Source organism: Chelonoidis abingdonii, chromosome 1 (assembly GCF_003597395.2).
Source record: "Chelonoidis abingdonii isolate Lonesome George chromosome 1, CheloAbing_2.0, whole genome shotgun sequence".
Classification (NCBI taxonomy): domain Eukaryota; kingdom Metazoa; phylum Chordata; order Testudines; family Testudinidae; genus Chelonoidis; species Chelonoidis abingdonii.
Genome location: NC_133769.1, coordinates 120,517,505 through 120,534,133, shown reverse-complemented (window position 1 = coordinate 120,534,133; position 16,629 = coordinate 120,517,505). Strand labels below are relative to the sequence as shown.

The following is a 16,629-nucleotide window of genomic DNA, read 5'->3' as shown; positions in this document are numbered from 1 at the left end:
GCCAAAGTCTCAGACTCCATCTGTTGGAGAAACAGGAGTTTAATTCTATGTTCAAAACACAATAAGGATCAAACTTGCCACTGCCTCAGTGATGTTGCAAGGCAGCAAGTTATGCTGCAAGGTACTACTGGCAGTCAAGGAGGTTTGATAGAAGGACCATGGCACCAACAAGGTCTGCAATGGGCATGCCATGCTCTTTCAGGATACATAAAAAGGCCAAGTTGTGCCTTCCTTAAGAGAAGCCACTGTGACAATGGAGGCTAACAGAGGCAATAATCCACGTAAGGTAGGTCAGAGGAGAGCTAAGCCAAATTAACAGGGTTTGCAACCACTGAAACCCATGATCTACAGTCAGTTTTCTGGCTGTGCAGAGGTTTAAAGAGTAGTAAGCATTAATCTAAAGCCACTGTGATTCTTGGGCACAGACCTTGCTGGTGTGACATCACTTTAGGGAACAAGTCAAAAAAGGGAACAACTTTTTGTAATAAGACTAAGATCACCTGAGTCTGAGCTACTTATGAAAGATTCCACCCTGCAAGGCCCAGAAGAATTGCTAATATCTCACACCGGAGCTGACCCAGCCCCACCCCCTCCATGCACACACCCAAATGTATATACCTCTGGTTTTGCCTTCTCCTTGAGGTCACTGTTTTTTGGCTGCTCTCTATTCCAGCTCAGCCATATGTGATGGAACATCTCCTGGACTTCTTGAAGAGAGACACCTTGCTTAAGGTATTCAATCTAGAAGTGGATTAAGCATATCCAGAGATGAGACCTTTACACATCAGTTATTCTAGTTCTACTCTTTGACATGCCTTCACCCCACAGTGTGGTATGCTCAATGCCTCAGAGTAGAAGGGTCTAGTTATACAGCACAACTATGAATGGAGGCCTAAGCCTCACTGTACCACATTCTATACACGTGTGGTGCGAGTGTTCCCTGCCCTGAAGGGCATCAGTTTGAAGAGATAGTTGAGTTCCTACCAGTCCCATGGTTTCATGAAGCTGGCAAAGAGCCTCTCTGATACTTTGACTGGTATGTCTCATCTTGTTCAGGGAGTAGCGGTAGGCACGCTGGCGAAGTGTGGTTGACAGGGAACCTAAACACACGAAGTAACTCCGATGCTCTTGTGGTTGTGATGAAGACACTTCAGCCCCTTCCACAGGTTCAGCAAGTTCAGCTAGAGGGAAGAGAGTTCAGGTTGTTCACTCTCTCAGGTGAAGAGATTGTGAAATGAGTACAAGCCATACTGGTCTGCTAAATCTTAAGCTCCCTTGTAAGGAGCATTTGTCTTGCACCTATCAAGTACCACAGAGGTAGCTTCAGCCTTAGAACAAACAAAAAAAGAAAAAAAAAAAAAAAAAAAAAAACACACCACACACACACACCGCATCATCAAAGTATGCAAAATCTTAGTAGTGACTGACTAATGAATAGTCATGCCCATAATTCCTTTAGTACCACCTTGTCCCCACTTGTTGCTTATATCATTTTACAATGCCCACCAACTGAAAGCTGAGACTGAGGGTTAAGATATGGAAAGGCTGTAAAATGAACCTGCATTTGGTGACAGATAAGACTGAGAAGCCTAGAGAGATGTTTGACCCAAATGGAGGATTACCCTAAACTTTAAGATAATAGACCTGTCACTCATGTGGTCTGACCTAGTTCATCCTCTGTCATGGGCAGATAGTGATCCAAGAGCTCTTCAGATTTCTCCAGCACTGCTTCCATTCCACTTATGGCCAGTTGGCCCATTCTTGATTCCACAACTGTGCTCATGCTGTCAGTTACCACTGATTTGGTGGTCTTCATACTGTCCTGCACAGCCTCTTTGGTCATATCTACCACTCTGATCATGGTCTCCTTGACATCTGTCAGTCTGGAAAGAGGCCGGCTCCTGTGTCTCAGATGTAGCTAGAGAAGAGTGATCAAGAAAGATTTGTACAGTAATCAGGGTCATACCACCACATTTACCCAGAGATTGAGGTTGGGGGAGGGATTACCACCTGCTCTGCCCCCAGAGGTCAAATCTTCAGGGGAAGAACTGCATCTTGCTGTTAAGCATCAGACCAGAGTTATATTTAGACACTAGCTCCTGCCTCTTGACCACTTTTAGTACGGAGTATTCCTCTGCTGGAGGAAGCATCCCATTATTGGCATCCCTTTCATAAAGGCATGGATGTTTTGTCTAGTGAGCGGGTGGTGAAAGTTACCTCATCAGCAGTCTGTTGAAGGACTGGTAGATTCTCCTCCACTTTGTCAGTTACATTCAGAAACACACCTCCTCTGCTGTTGTCACTATAGAAAAACCAGGAGTTCAGTTTCTTAAGTGGTCAATTTTGCTACTGTATTATTTACAGAACCTGGCTCACATGTGTAATGAGAGCTTCAGTTCTCCAATATGTTCAGCAAGCAACTGTTTGCGTTGTAGTGGTACACATTTCCCCCTTCCCCCAAGTAAGGTGGTTCCCTCCCTCCCCCAAGTTATGAACTTTTCTGTAAAGATTTTCTATGAAAATAGTGTCCTGTCAATAGTTCCATGCTTCCTGTCATGCATCCTAATGGGGCAACTGAATTAAGATAGGTATGACTAGCATAGAGGGGGAGGAGAGTGTCTGAGATATTTACTGCAGAAGAATGTCTCTTACCCAAGCATTCTAGGCATCACTTTCCAGGTTCCCTCTCCAAGTGAAAGGTTTTTATGATCTCACCCCATAGTCTTACAGCTCTGAAGCTTTTTGATCAAACATCCCTCTGGAAGGCACCAAGAAGTTTTTGCAATGCCTTGGCTGTATTAAGTCCACCTAACTGTTCTCATGAAGGAAGCAAGTCAGGGAGCAGCCATTGCTGTTGAGCTATTGCCTGATAAGCAGCTAGTTAAGAAAAGTTTAGTGATTGTAATCTGTCTGCAGTGTTGTTGTAGCCATGTTGGTCCAGAGATATTAGACAGGTGAGTGAGGTAATGTTTTGTTGGACCAACTTCTGTTGGTGACAGCCTAAATTGAGCCTCTCTGGATGCAGAATGAGGAGATCTCATTTTGCAATTAGGTACCTTTCAAAGGTGTTGCTCCTTAAAGGGAAAGAGCTTAGCACTAATCTTACCTCCTAGCTACAGTGAAGGCGAGGGCAGGTTCAGCAATAATATTAGTGTAAAGAAAAGCAAAGCCCTTGTGTTAGCCTCTAGCAGATGTTAGCTGACATGCATCAGCTACTGTATTATTCCTCTATAGTCACACCACCCCACTGCCAGCTTCTCCTCTACTGTACTGATCTTCATGGACCTGAGTTTAGGGATGGAAGCTTCCCAACAGAGTGTTAAAAGCCTACTGTTGAGAAATTGTAGCACACAAACAGAAAGGTGTGCATAAATGCTTTACTCACCCTCAGGTTCAAGTTTAGTTACAACTGGCTGTGCACTGCTAACTGCAGCATTGGTAATGGAGGTCACTCCCTTCTCTGCCATGTCACAGATGGACCTCACATAGGGATGGCTCTCCTTGGTGGAAGCATAGGCAGTGGCAGCCAGATCACAGGCAGAGTTGACTAAAGGTAGACTGGCCATTCTCCTCAAGACATTCTAGTGAGGCAAGGGACAGAACAGTGAGTCAGGGAGGCAATGTTCTATACTGGGACTGAACCTTTACTTTTCCAAGTGGTTATACCCTTCATGTGTTAGCCCCAATCAAAGGATTCTTTAATGGTCAAAAATCTGAAGAGCCCCAACAGCTGCTTTTGAAGTTGCACTGAAACTGCATCACTAGGTTAACTAAGGCAAGACGACTTTCAAATAGCATTATAAACCAGGCTATTTTGCAGCATCTGGAAGAGCAACTGCACAAATCTCTAGACACCAAGATGTGCATCTGTGAAACCTGCTACCAGATAACAGCTAGCCATCTTTCATATATACATGTTGAGCCAGCAATGTTAAGAGGGAAGCACCTACCTGTTGCTCTTCCTCCCCATGCTCTGGGGATGCCATAGTTATATCTTTTCCATTAGAAGCCATGGTATAATCAGATATACCTGGAAAGGGCAAAAAGCAAGGCCTGAAGTTACAAGTTAAGGAAAAGTTACAGCACCCTAAAGACAAGAGTGGTGTTCTACTCCAAAGCAGGACTAGAAGGAATGGCAGGGCCCTCATTGGATTAACAAGGAATATTTCGAGGAATAGTGAGCTGAATACATTGTCACTGCTTTTTTAAAGAGCAAGAAATATTTCAGTTCTGCTACAACTAAGGAGAAAGCAAGCAGGATTCTCTCTCATGGCACAGAGTGGTTGGAAGTTCTTTCTTTGGAGAAACTATTAAAGGCAATAGGTATCACTACTACTGAAGGCCATTTAATAGCTCTAACTGGGGGCGGGTGGAGAAGGGGAGTGAAAGAAAGGGAGAGGGAATGGGATCCTGTGTCATCAGCTAAGAGGCTTAAGGCCAGGGAGCATTAAGTTTCCCAGACCCAGCTTCCCAACCCCTGTCCTATCCACATCTTCATAATACAGACATTTACACATACAAACGTTTCTTAGTCTCATAAGTGCAAAGCCCTGACCAAGAAACTGTATAAACAATTAAAAAAAAACAAAAACCTCACCAACAAATCCCACTTCTCCAAGGACTGACCCACTGTCCTTTTTTAGTACTCCAGACACTGCTTTACTCCACTCACCACCTGGTCAGATTTTATACACCCCAGTGATGTAATTGTGAGGGAAGGGAGTGAAATACTCAGGACTGACAGTTCAGATAATCAGTGAAAAGAAGGCTTTGCTAACCAATAGGAGAGTGGAAATTCTTTGGGGCAGCAAAGATTGGGAGTGAGTTATTCCCCAAAGGTGATTCCAATTAACTGCACTGGGTCTTTGCTGTCGTCCAGCTGAACTCACTTTGAGTCCACAGCCTGCCTAGAAAGAGTTGCTAGTTAGGATGGGTAACATTTTCAAAAGCACCTGTGTGACTTAAAAAGTCACTGACTTTCATTGCCCTTTCCAATGGGAAAAGGGAGAGAAAAGTGGTTTTTTATTTAAAAAAAAAAAAAAGGTAGAGAAAAGGGTAAAAAAATTGAAATGGAACTTTCATTTTATGAAAAATCTAAGAAAACCAAAACATAAAAAAACCCAAACAAATAAAAAATCAGCTAAACATAGACCATCTCTGGTGAAAAGGTTGCAGATAGCAATGTGTCTGCTTCACCTGCATGTTGGCCATAGATTCAAAGTAAAAACTGGCACAGTGGAATAAGGAGTGGCATATTGGAGACAGATAGTTTTTTCCAGTGGTTAGGATACTAGCCTAGGATTTGAGCTGGGTTCAATTTTATGTTCTACCACAGACTTCCTGTGTGACCTTGTGCAAGTCACTTAGCCTCTTGATGCCTCAGTTTCCCCTCTGTACAGTGGGGATAATATGGCTTCCATGCTTCACAGCAAGTTTTGTGACGTGACTCAGATACTCTGGCAATGCGAGGGCTATAGAAATACCTTAGATAGATTAGGTGAAGCATTTTGTTGGGGGAACAAGAGTTAGGTAGTGAACTGGAAAACTTGCCCTTCTCCACCTTCCATCCCCCTTTCAGAAAAAAGGGAGACGTAGTGCCACTTTCTTGTTCGGGAAAAGGGTAGGTAGCAAAAAGAGTGTTTCCTTATTGTCACCCCTCTTTGTTGTCCTCAGAGTTTGAAATTAGGATATTGGCTTTAACTTGAAAAAACGGTGGTAGGTACTGTACCAAGTCCTGCCCACATTCCAGCCTCTGCCTTATATGCAAGATGCTATTATAGCAGATATGTCGCAGGTGTAAAAAGCAAGAGCACAACAATGCTCTGCTGGTTCCCTTTGGTGCTATCTGTAAGGTTCAGCTACACCACTTAGATATGATCAGTTAAGTGGAGGCCCATAGCCACATTCCTGAGATTCGCCAGTCATGTGGATATATGTCATCTCAGCTGTCATGTTAAAAATAAATGTTTCTACCCACATGGTCTGCAAAGAAAGTTTTGAGATTTTTCACTGAAATAGAACTGAGACAGTGCTGTCTGCTGTGTCTGCCCCCAGCCTCCTGCAGAGGAGAAGCGGCATCATACAGGGAAGGGAGGGTAACTCTCTTACCTCCCACTTGGCGCCTTGCTGTCTTGGTGTAGCGCTCACCCACCTTCCCAGGATTCAACAGATAAATGCCTAGCTGGGCTTCTGTGGCATTGGTGGCATGTGGTCTTATCTAGCCCCTGTTATAAGGTAGTTAAGTCAATTGAACCTCAGCGTCCAAAAGTTGGGTACCTGCATAAGACTCTAAGCTTAATTCCAGCTTAGATCCTGTAAACGCTGCCACCAACAGGACTTCAGGTCTGAAGTACATCTGGTTCGCGCCCAAAACTTGCTGGAGGAGCCCAAGACCAAGATTCCCTGCGAGTCTCACAACCAAGCGGGAATAAACCAATTTCCTCCCCTTCCTTCTACTCCACAGATTCTTCCTGCCCTGGGACATAGGAGCATTACCGTTGCTTCGAGTCCCGGTGTGAAACACACAAGAGAGATTCAGTTTCTCGTCCCCATTTTCTCCCGCTTACCTATCCCAGGCTCCCCTTCTGGGGTTACCCTGGAAGATTACTGATACTTAAACTCAGCTTGAATTACAAAACAGAGAGGACAATTCACTTTCCCTGCTTCTTTCTTTGCCCCCTCCGTCATTTACCCTGTAGAGAGACAAGTAATCCTGGCACAGAATTCCCTATCCCCTTGAGCCTCAACTAGAATAGGAAATCAAACAGGTCTGAAAGAAAGCTTTTAATAAAAAGAAAGAAAAGACATAAAAATCGTCTCTGTAATCAAGATGAAAAAATATATACAGGGGTCGTTAACTATAAAGAAATGAATAACCAGCCTTATTCAGAAAAAAAACATTTACATTTCCAGCAAACTACAACACGTCGCAATACAGAAAACAATGTAAAAGTCGTATATTGTTTTTCTGCCTGTACTTACAGTTGGAAACAAGATTGAGAGGCCTGAGAGACTAGGTTGATCACTCTCAGAGCCAGGAACAGGACAGAAACAAAGGACACACAAAAACTTCCCTCTGAATATTGAAAATATTGGTTTTGTTTGGGCTCTGGTAGTGTTGTTTGGTACCTTTGCAGGTTGAAAGAGACATTACCTATAGCTATGCTGTTTATGACACCCCAAAGGTCAAGATAGGTTGGCGTCGGGAGTGTGAATAGCTTCCCTAACGACATCACTCTCAGCCATGAAATGAGTGTACCCTGGGCCCAGATCTCCAATCCCCTTTCTTTTCTTGCTTATACTTTGATCAAGCAGTGAATAGTTAAAATTAGACATGGTATATCACCATCACTTGTCATCGGAGTTACCCCACTTATGATGAATGGTGTAGCTCACGCCTTCTGAGCATACCTGTGTCAGGCTTCTGGCAGGGCAGGCAATGATGCCTGTGCATCCATTTTTGTTCTTTGTCATGTTGTTCAAGTTTTCCTAATCGGTTGACACATTATATTGATTAGGTTTAAGCGTCCTTAGCACCTTAAGAACAGCCACTCCAGATATGCATAGAATACACAAATGAGAGTTCTCGACGGACCTCTAGATGCACCCTGACTGTTTGGGGTGCCCCAGGAATGTCGTGCGTGGATCATATAACTCGACAGGCACAAAGTTCTCCAAGTAACTGAATTTGGAAGTATATTTATGCTGTCTCACGGGTGGACGGAATGACACTGCATTTCTCAAAGGTCTTTCTAGGCGGCATTGTATATATACTTAAGGAAAGGCCTCTCTTTCCGTGGACGATCGTTGTCTTCAGATAAGTAAATTATCAATGAATTGTAAAATGAAAGGGGGGATGAGCATGATATGCATGCAAAATACAATTTTCCATTGGATTCCTTTCTTGCTCACTGTACCAGTACAGCCTTGTGCACAAACAATTTTGTGGCATTACTGTGTGATATTTTGAAGAGGTATGAGGTTTCGTTGGTGCACGTTAGTTGGGGGCAGCAAAGAGTCATGGCATTAAAACAGAAGCAACTGCAGATTCTTTAGTGTAAATTTTGATACCTACCGTGCTGAATCCATCTTAATTCACTCCCTTTAGTCTTTCTTTGTATAGTGCTATTTGCTAACCCACACAATCTTACTGAGGTGTGGTTGTTCTGATCTCAGCTAAATTGTTTGAAAAGAAACACCTTTCAAAATGAAGAAAAAATAAAAGTTATATTTTGACGTTTCTGTTTCCAAATGTTTCAAAATGAAACTTTTTGAAATGAAAAGTCAAACTTCATTTTGAAATGACCAATAAAACAACTATTGACTTCTTTCAATTTTCTTTCCCCATTTCTTGACTCTGATTATGCACAATAACTTTCTGTGTTCTTGAAGAATGAACATTTTTTAGGCAAATTTATGATTTTAAAAAATATTTTACCCACCTCTAAGTGAGGATTCTTCATCCTAGTGTCAAATTGAGCCTGGTTACCTGCTGTCTGAAGAATCCAGGTTCCTTAGCACTCTATACACCTCTATAGTGGCCTGTGCTACTGGGGTGCGGGTGGGGGAACAAACACACCCACTTGTGTTAGGCTGGTTACAACCATTCTGATGTGAGCATTCACACCACTGTGACACGGGCAATGCATAAGACAAGGTGCAAAGCTGTGGAGAAGCAGGCCTGTATGTGCATGTCCCGTACATTAGTGAAGGCCTATATCATTTATTCTGCTGTCTGTGTCTGCGCACTCTCTTTGCACCTGCACTGGGAAGGGCAGTAGCGCCCATGGAGCCTGAATATCCCATCAAGCACAGAACATGTGATTCCGCTACTCAGCCAATACTACCAGGCTATGTTGGGCAAATCTCAATGTTGCCTTACAGAGCTTCTGTCAGAAGAGAAGTACAACTGGAACTGCTAAAAAACAGATGAAACGTACACAGGGGTTCAAACAGAGCACAAATAAATCAGGAGACTAAGGTCCATCATGGGCAGGGGACGGTTGTCCTAGCGTCTGTTTGCCGAAGCTGGGAATGGCAAAGGGATGGCATCAATGATGATTGACCTGTTCTGTTTCGTTCTCCTCTGGGGCACCTGACATTGGCCACTTCGGAAGAAGCATTTACTTGGGCTAGATGGACCTTTGGTCTGACCAATATGGGCCGTTCCTATGTTCTTATGGTAAAGAAGTTGCAATGGCACATTGCTGTTTGCTATCTGCTTAAATTCCTACCTCTTCTAAACCTCCCTGTTTTAAACTGATTCTGTTTGCCACACATGTAACCAAAAAATCTTGCTCAGGGTCAGACTTTTTATAGTTTCCTTTCCCCTCCCACAGCCTGTATTTAAATCATTCCAAAGGGACTTTCAAAGAACCCGATTCATTTACTTACTTCCAGGCTATTCTGAGACTCAGCTCTAATCTCAGAACTGAGTTCTCAAAGATCAAAGCTTTTGTTTGACAAACTTGACAGTTCTACAAATAAATCATCTCCACCGAGAAGTCCTGTCCTGTAACAGTTTCCAAACTTCTGCAGTGTCACTTGTTATGTGCGCCTTCTTATCTATATTCTGCAGTTTCTGTGGAGTCTGCTTATGTTCTACCTCATAAAGCATTGAAGGGTCCCACAAACCAACAGAGAGGTGTACTGTATACCACACACTCCAGCAGTTCATTCATATGTTCCTCCTCCTTGGTCACTTTCTCCCATATTTGGGAGAGGATTTGTCTAGACAGATCTTGGAAGGAATCAAGATCATGGAGTACTTCTGTGGTATGGGAAAGTTTTTGCATCTTGTCCTGAAAGTTGATGGGAAAGTGTTCAATAATAACCAGTAGGATCTGGTAGATTGTCTTCAGGGGTTGGGTGATTGTATGAATCAAGGCAATGATGCAATATTTCTGCAACTGCAAGAAGCAAATTAATAGTGTGAAGTACAATTTCTAGAAATATCTCTTGAAATGGGAAATGTCTACAACTACACTATTGTTTGATTCTAAAACTGTTCCCCAATACAGAACCATTGTTCCCACCCCCTTTGAAGTTTTCCACGCCAATCCAGCACTGTTTGGTATGTTTCCCCTGATCATTGTGGAGCTTCTGCTGAAGCTATGTACCAGTGATACTCAGCATTCAGTGGTCCAGGAGCCATATTAGAGATCAACATTATCCAGTAGTGTGAATTCATTGTTTCATTTACTATAGTACTATATTACATTTAGTTTTATATATATTTATATATATATTAATCACACAGTAAATCAGTTAATAACTTAATGCAAGTTGGTAACTTAATTGGTTAATAACATAGAAAAAGCATCCTGATCTGTAAATAACTTAGACTGGTTTATAATTAAATCACAGTGTTTTAATATCCCATGCTGGAAAAAGCCATAAGAGACACATTAAACAGACAGTCTGGAATGGGCCTAGATAAATAAGAAGTCTTGCAATCCAGTCTTTACGAGAGTCAAAGATTACTAAAGAAAAAAAAAAGCTACTGGGACAAAGAACAGCAATGAAGTCTGCCAAAGGTGAAAGAGATAAGTAAAAACTGTCTAACTGAAGAAGCTAACTAACACTAATCCTGATGAAGGCGGCACTGGATGATACATTCTGACAAAACTGGGTCCATGGACCAGGTGAAGTTCCTTCCCGTTCCGTTCTGCCACCACGGCTGGAAAGGAACTTGTAACAGCGTTGCTCCACACCACTTTATTGCTCTGCCTTGCAAACATTTGGAATCACAGAGAAGGGTGTAAGTAGTGTTTTTCAAATGGGGGGCATTAAAAAGTTCCATTGATCCTGGCTTGTGCCCACAGGTACATTCAGTGCTTAATTGTGTCAGGGCTTGCCAGGGCTGAGCCCGGCACTTCAGTCTTTGGCCATTCATAACCCTGATTCTGGGCTTGCTGTATCAGTATGAAAGTAAAAAATTCTATGATCACAACACTAATTGCTTGAGCCCCAGAACAATTTTATTACAAATTAGCATTGGTACATCTCAAGAGTGGGAAATTACAGAGGCAACTCAAGAAGAGATTAGTTATTTCTTGTAGTTCTTACCCCAGAACATTCCTGGGATAAGGAATGAAGAGGAAAGAAAGAACTCGTTCCTACCAGAGAACTTGTTTGAAGAGCCTTCGTGCTTTGGCCGAACATCCCCTCACCTGCTCTGGGAATGACCGCCTGTAAGCACCATTGCTGGGAATTTGGTCATCTCTGAAGCCCAACACACCCAGTAACTGTCATAAATCTTGCTGCCACTGACCAAACGCCGGTTCCATGCTTTCGAAAAAACTGTAGGTTTAACTTGAAGAACAAGAGAATAGTGTTATTCGTGCCAATGAAGGTAGATAATGTCAGAAGGACCACAGCTTCCCCAAATCTTCATTTGAAAGCCTTGACTCATAGATTGATAGATTATAATGCCAGAGAGGCCACTGTGGTCATCTAGTTGACCTCCTGAATACGCAGGCTAGAAACTTCCCCACACAGAGAAGCACGTTCCTGGGAGGCAAATGTTTATGGGCAGCGGCATTTGTCCATTCTTGGGCGGCAATCCAAGCGCTTATTTTTTTGGTTCCTGGAGCAGCAAATAATCCGGGTTAAAAATGGCAAAAATAGTAGAGCCGGCCGTGTCCCCACAATAATTCCTAGAGCAGGCGTTTAGAAAACCTTATGCAGCACTTGTTCTACCGCATATTTAGATACTAAGAGTAGATTTTCAAAGTTTTAGGAACACAGAAATGGTAAAATTAGGCATGGTTGGGATATTTCAAAAGTTCCTAGCACATAATTCCCATTGATACGAGATAGGACCTTGCATATTGAACATCTCACTGATTCCCTGTCTGCATCTTTAGGTGTCTCAATACCGCGGTAAAATGGCTGGCCCTTGCAACAGCACTACTATTACCATTGTCTTGCACCATCTGGCGATTGGAATTGTTTTAATGAGAAATTGGGGTAAACTTACTATTTCTGTTTATTTGTTATGAGCTGGGCCTTGAAGTCCCCAACTGACTCAGTCTTGTTGGCTAGGCAGAGCAGAAGACGGTCACTTCCTAAATTTATAATCTAAACAGACATGGTGGAAGAAAGTTTAATCCCATTTTACAATAGGAGAACGGGAGACAAAGAACTGAAATTGACTAGTCTCGAGGGTATGTCTAACACTACGGGTTTATTCTGATTTACATAAACCAGTTTTTGTAAAAAATTGTAAAAGTCGATGTGCACGCAGCCACACTAGTAATTAATTCAGGGTTGATGTGCGTCCAGTTGTACCCGAGGCTAGCGTCGATTTCCGGAGTGTTTGCACTGTGGGTTCTATTCCGTTAGCTATCCTGTAGTTCTGCAGTCTCCTCTGCCCCTCGGATTTCTGGGTGAGATCCAGTGCCTTGATGGAGAAAAACATTGTCATGGGGTTCTGGTACAGCCTCACCCTCCTTCTGTGAAAGCAGCAGACACAGTTCGCCGCCTTTTTTTCCTTGGTAAACTGTGCAAACCCATGTACAGCAAGCATGGAGCCTGCTCAGATCAAGACATGCAATGTGGACATTTGTAAACACTCGCACATTACTTGTTGAAGTCTATTGCTGAACCAGACTGGCATAGGCCAGAGGGAGACGGGGCTACGCCAGTAGCGCCAACGATGTGATGAGGACCATGGCACAGAAAATTTTCTCAAACTGCAGGCCCCGTCCACTTGGGCCTGCTGTGAATGGGAGGTTCTAGCCATTGAACACCAATTTTTGGCCCGGGAGAACAAGCACAGACTGGTGGGACCGGCATGTTTTGCAGGTTTGGGCGATTCACGTGGCATGTTGAAACTTCGCATGCATTAAGGGCACTTTCATGGAACTTTTGACTTTGCTTTCCCCTCCCTGAAATGCCATAATAACAAGATGAGAAGCAGCCTCACAGTTGAAAAGCGAAGTGGCAATTAACCCTCTGGAAAGCTTGCACGTCCAGACTTCTACCGTTCAGTCGGAGGATCAATATGAGTGGAAATCTAACATGTGGTGGATTTGCTGTATGCAAGTAGCCGAAGCAATCATTAAGCTGCTGTACGAAAGGTGGTTGACTCTGGGAAATGTGCAGGTCACAGTGGATGGCTATTGCTTTCAATGGGATTCCCTAAACTGTGGGGGGGTGATCGATGGAAACCATATCCCATCTTTGCATTCAGAGCACCAGAGCAACCCAGTACGTAACACTGAAGGGTACTTTCAATGGTGTGCAAGCACTGGTGGATCACAAGGGACATTTCACAATTCCACGTTGGGATGGCCAGGAAGGTTCATGACGCTCCGTCTTCAGGACATACCTGTTTAACGTGCTGCCAGCAAGGAAAATTACTTGCCAAGACAGAAAATAACAGTTGGGATGTTGAAATGCTGTAGTTATTCCTGGTGACCCGCTACCCGTTGATGCCATGGATTGAAGTACATAACCCAGCAGCCTGAGACAGTAGTCAGGGAAGCTGTTCACTACAGGTGGCAAATTGAGGAATGGTTGAATAGATTGCATTGGCCATTTAAGGCGCGCGCTGGCGCACATTACTGATCGCTCTGACCTCAGCCAACCAATGTGCCCTTGTTACTTGCTGCTTGCTGTTGTGCTCCATAGATCTCTGTGAGAGTAGGGGGAGACCTTTATGGTGGGCTGGAGGTAAGGCAAATCACCGGCTGACTGATGACCGCAGCCAGACCACCAGGGCGGTAGAAAAGCACACACGAACGGTGCGCAGCAGAGAAGCTTTTGAAAACGGTTCATCACAGGTCAGGGTTATGTGTGCTGGTTGTGTTTTGTTTCCCCCTGATGAACCACCTCTCCCCTATGATTGACTCTTCCCTGTAAGCAACCCACCTCCCCTTTGATTACAGCTTGCTCTAAGGAAATAAAGTTCACTTCGTTTAAAACTTCATGTAATTCTTTTGATTAAAAAGTCATTATAAAAAGAGGGAAAGAACTGACAAGGTATCCGGGTGTGGTTTGGGGAGGATAGGAGGGAAGGAAAAGGCCACTAATTATTATTTTCAAAGTAATGGACAGCCGTTTGGTTGGGCTGTCCAAGGAGGTGCAGGGGGCGGTGCCGAAGTGCTTCCCCCACTCATTCTTAATGTGTGCTGGCGTGAGGAAACATGGACATCGTGAGTGGTTGAGGGTGGCTACACAGGGGCTGCACAGCACTCTGTACCCTGCTTTGCTGTCTGAGCTCATCAATGTCGGGGATGTCAGTTTGATCACGCAGCAGCCCCCAGCATGCATCCAACCACCTTGCTATTTCCTGCTGCATCTCTCCTCTCGAGCGTCTCTCCTCTCCTCAGTTGGTCCCCTCCTGCCCTCATGTTCACTGGCATCTTTTCTGTAATTTTGATACCACGTCCTTCCACCTCATTGAGATTGAGCTCTTTCATTGCAGGTACTTCCGTGATTCCGAGGACATTTTCGTCTCACGTCGTTTTTTTTTCTCAGCCTGTAATCTGAGATAGCATTCGGGTGAGTAGGAGGCTTGAAAAAATTTGCAGCTGCATGAGGAAGGTAAAAACAGAGATGAGAAGTATTTAAAAACATCATTTATAGAACAATGTATACTCTTTCACAGTGAACAACACTATTCACCTTACACAGCAATGTGATTTCACTACAGGTCGCATTTTGCAGTCTTAAGTTGAGTGCCTGCGGTTCTCGGTGTAGAGATCTCAACAAGAAGCAGGTGTCGGAGGCAGCAGGATTCAGTTGATGCGGCCATGGTAAGCCATTGTCTTTTTGGCTTCTGCAGCCTTCATATACACAGTGCCCTCCTCTTCCTAAATTACCAAGCAAAATCCCATTCAGTGCTGCTTCTTCCTGTAACATCAGCAGCCAGGAAGAAACCGCCCCCCCCATCCAATTCTCTGGGAGTTGATCGCTTTACCCCACCGTGTGGCTGGTATCATGGAAATCACTGCTAACACCCCCTTCACCTCCAATGCGTGGCTGGTAGAGGGAAGATCCCTGCTGGCCAAACGCGAAAAGACTCAGTGCCATTTTACCCGCCCTCCTTCCCCCGCTTGGCCCTGCAAGGGAAGGACTTTCTTTTAAGCAACAGGCAAAGAGCCAGTTAGGAAAAGTCCATCTCTTTCCCCTTATTAAATTCCTGAATTTCAACCAGTTTACCTCCTGAGGATAAACACAGTAGATAAAGAATGGATGTTGCTTTGAATGCCAGCAATCACCAAGGACCATACGCATGCTAGATTTGTTCATGCACATTGATACCCGATTACTTGCTACAGCATGGCTGGTTCAATGTGTCCTACCATGGTGGACGGAATATGGCTGGCTTGCCCAGAAAACCTTCTGCAAGGCTGGGTACCTCCAGGAGGCTTCATGGAGATGTCGCCTTGGGGACCTGCTCCATCCCCAGACGTTAACAAAACTTTTCCAATAACTTGTACTGTCCGTGAATGCATCCCAAGTTCTCAGGCAAATCAATCATTAAAAAATGCTTCTTTTAAACCATAAGTTTTATATTTACAAAGCTACACTCATCAGAGCGTCGCTTCCTGGCTTCATTGTCTGGCTACTGGCTTCGGGGGCATTCCGTACGGGTTGAGAAAATGCTCATGGCTGTTTGGGGAAGCGGAGTGCGTGTGTGCTCTCTGCAAGCTCGTCCTCCTCTTCCTTCCTCCTCATCCTCCCAGTCTCAGAATCCTCAGCCATGGCTGAGATTACACGCCCACCTAGGAATCCGATGGACAGGGGATGGGGTAGTGGTGTGCGACCCTAGAATTGCAAGCAGCCTCAGCGTAGAAGTGGCATATTTGGCAGCCCTGCCCCAGACCTTCGTTTGCTTCTTTGGTTTTCTGGTAGGCGTTGTACTTGAGCTTTCTTAACTTTTACTCTGCACAGCCAATTAGTCCCGGATGTGTGGCCTTATCTCCATGCACGGCCTATGGAAATTTTTTCAATGTTTTTCATTTCGTCTTTGGAACGGAGTTCTGTTTAGCACAGAATCTTCTCCTCATTATAGCGATCGATCCATACCTCTCGACGGTCCATGCTGGAGCTCTTTTTGATTCTCAGGAGACTGCATATTACCTGTGCTGATGAGCTCTTTGTGTTGTCTCCTTGTGCGGTGAGTTCTCCACGCTGGGCAAACAGAATTGATATTCAAAAAGTCACGGGATTTTCTTGGTCTACACTGGCCAGTGCATCAAGTTCAGATTGCTGTTCCAGAGTGTCACAGTGCTGCACTGTGGACTGGCCCCCAAGAGGCAATTTCCAATTGAATTTTTTTACGGCCACACAACCCTAATCCGTACTCCGGTTATCTTGATTTCAGCGCTCCTCCTCTCGATCAGGAGGAGTACAGAAACCGTTTAAAAAAAAAGAGCCCTTTACTATCGATATAAAGGGCCTCCGTTGTGGGGACGGAGACGGTTAAATCGTTTAACTCTGTGCTAAATATCAGTAAACCGTAGTGTAGACCAGACCTGAGGCCGCCTACAGGATTTGTGGCAAGCGGGAATTAAACCAGATCCAGCGTGTAGAACCACTTGTCCCTGAATTAAGCCGGTGCTTTTTCTAGATAGGTCAGTGGGTTCGTAAAGTATATCACTCCTCATTAATAGCATT

At 44.1% G+C, this 16,629-nt stretch overlaps 2 protein-coding genes across 7 annotated transcripts in view; both read right to left on the bottom strand.

Annotated features, from left to right (window-relative positions):
- LOC116832611 (perilipin-3-like) overlaps nucleotides 1-9,754 on the bottom strand; it is a 24,080-nt gene extending 14,326 nt beyond the window's left edge. For 4 of the 6 annotated variants that reach the window (XR_012656576.1, XM_075069714.1, XM_075069706.1 and 1 more), the window contains exons 1-3: nucleotides 9,394-9,754; nucleotides 3,951-4,030; nucleotides 3,386-3,581 (exon numbers count right to left, since the gene is read on the bottom strand). Coding sequence is in view for 4 of the 6 variants with exons in the window: in XM_075069714.1 (XP_074925815.1) it covers nucleotides 3,386-3,581; nucleotides 3,951-4,013 (259 nt within the window). In the remaining 2 variants the exon portion in view is untranslated. The remainder of the gene's footprint in view (nucleotides 1-3,385; nucleotides 3,582-3,950; nucleotides 4,031-9,393) is intronic. The other 2 variants (XR_012656577.1, XM_075069709.1) reach the window with 1 other exon arrangement.
- On the bottom strand, nucleotides 352-2,161 carry LOC142046738 (perilipin-3-like). The gene is made up of 5 exons (XM_075064994.1): nucleotides 2,011-2,161; nucleotides 1,666-1,918; nucleotides 985-1,181; nucleotides 619-741; nucleotides 352-363 (listed from the first exon to the last, which is right to left on the bottom strand). The coding sequence occupies exons 2-5, from the start codon at nucleotides 1,859-1,861 to the stop codon at nucleotides 352-354; spliced, it is 528 nt and encodes a 175-aa protein (XP_074921095.1). The 5' UTR covers nucleotides 1,862-1,918; nucleotides 2,011-2,161.
- Nucleotides 9,755-16,629: the final 6,875 nt, after the last annotated feature.

Excerpts from the sequence above, each read along its gene's own strand:
- LOC142046738 (XM_075064994.1), bottom strand. The coding sequence starts at position 1,861 with ATGATCAGAGTGGTAGATATGACCAAAGAGGCTGTGCAGGACAGTATG. Across the intron at positions 1,182-1,665 it reads CATGACAGAGGATGAACTAG|CTGAACTTGCTGAACCTGTG; the intron begins GTCAGACCACAT and ends TCTTCCCTCTAG. Across the intron at positions 742-984 it reads TTCATGAAACCATGGGACTG|ATTGAATACCTTAAGCAAGG; the intron begins GTAGGAACTCAA and ends ATCCACTTCTAG.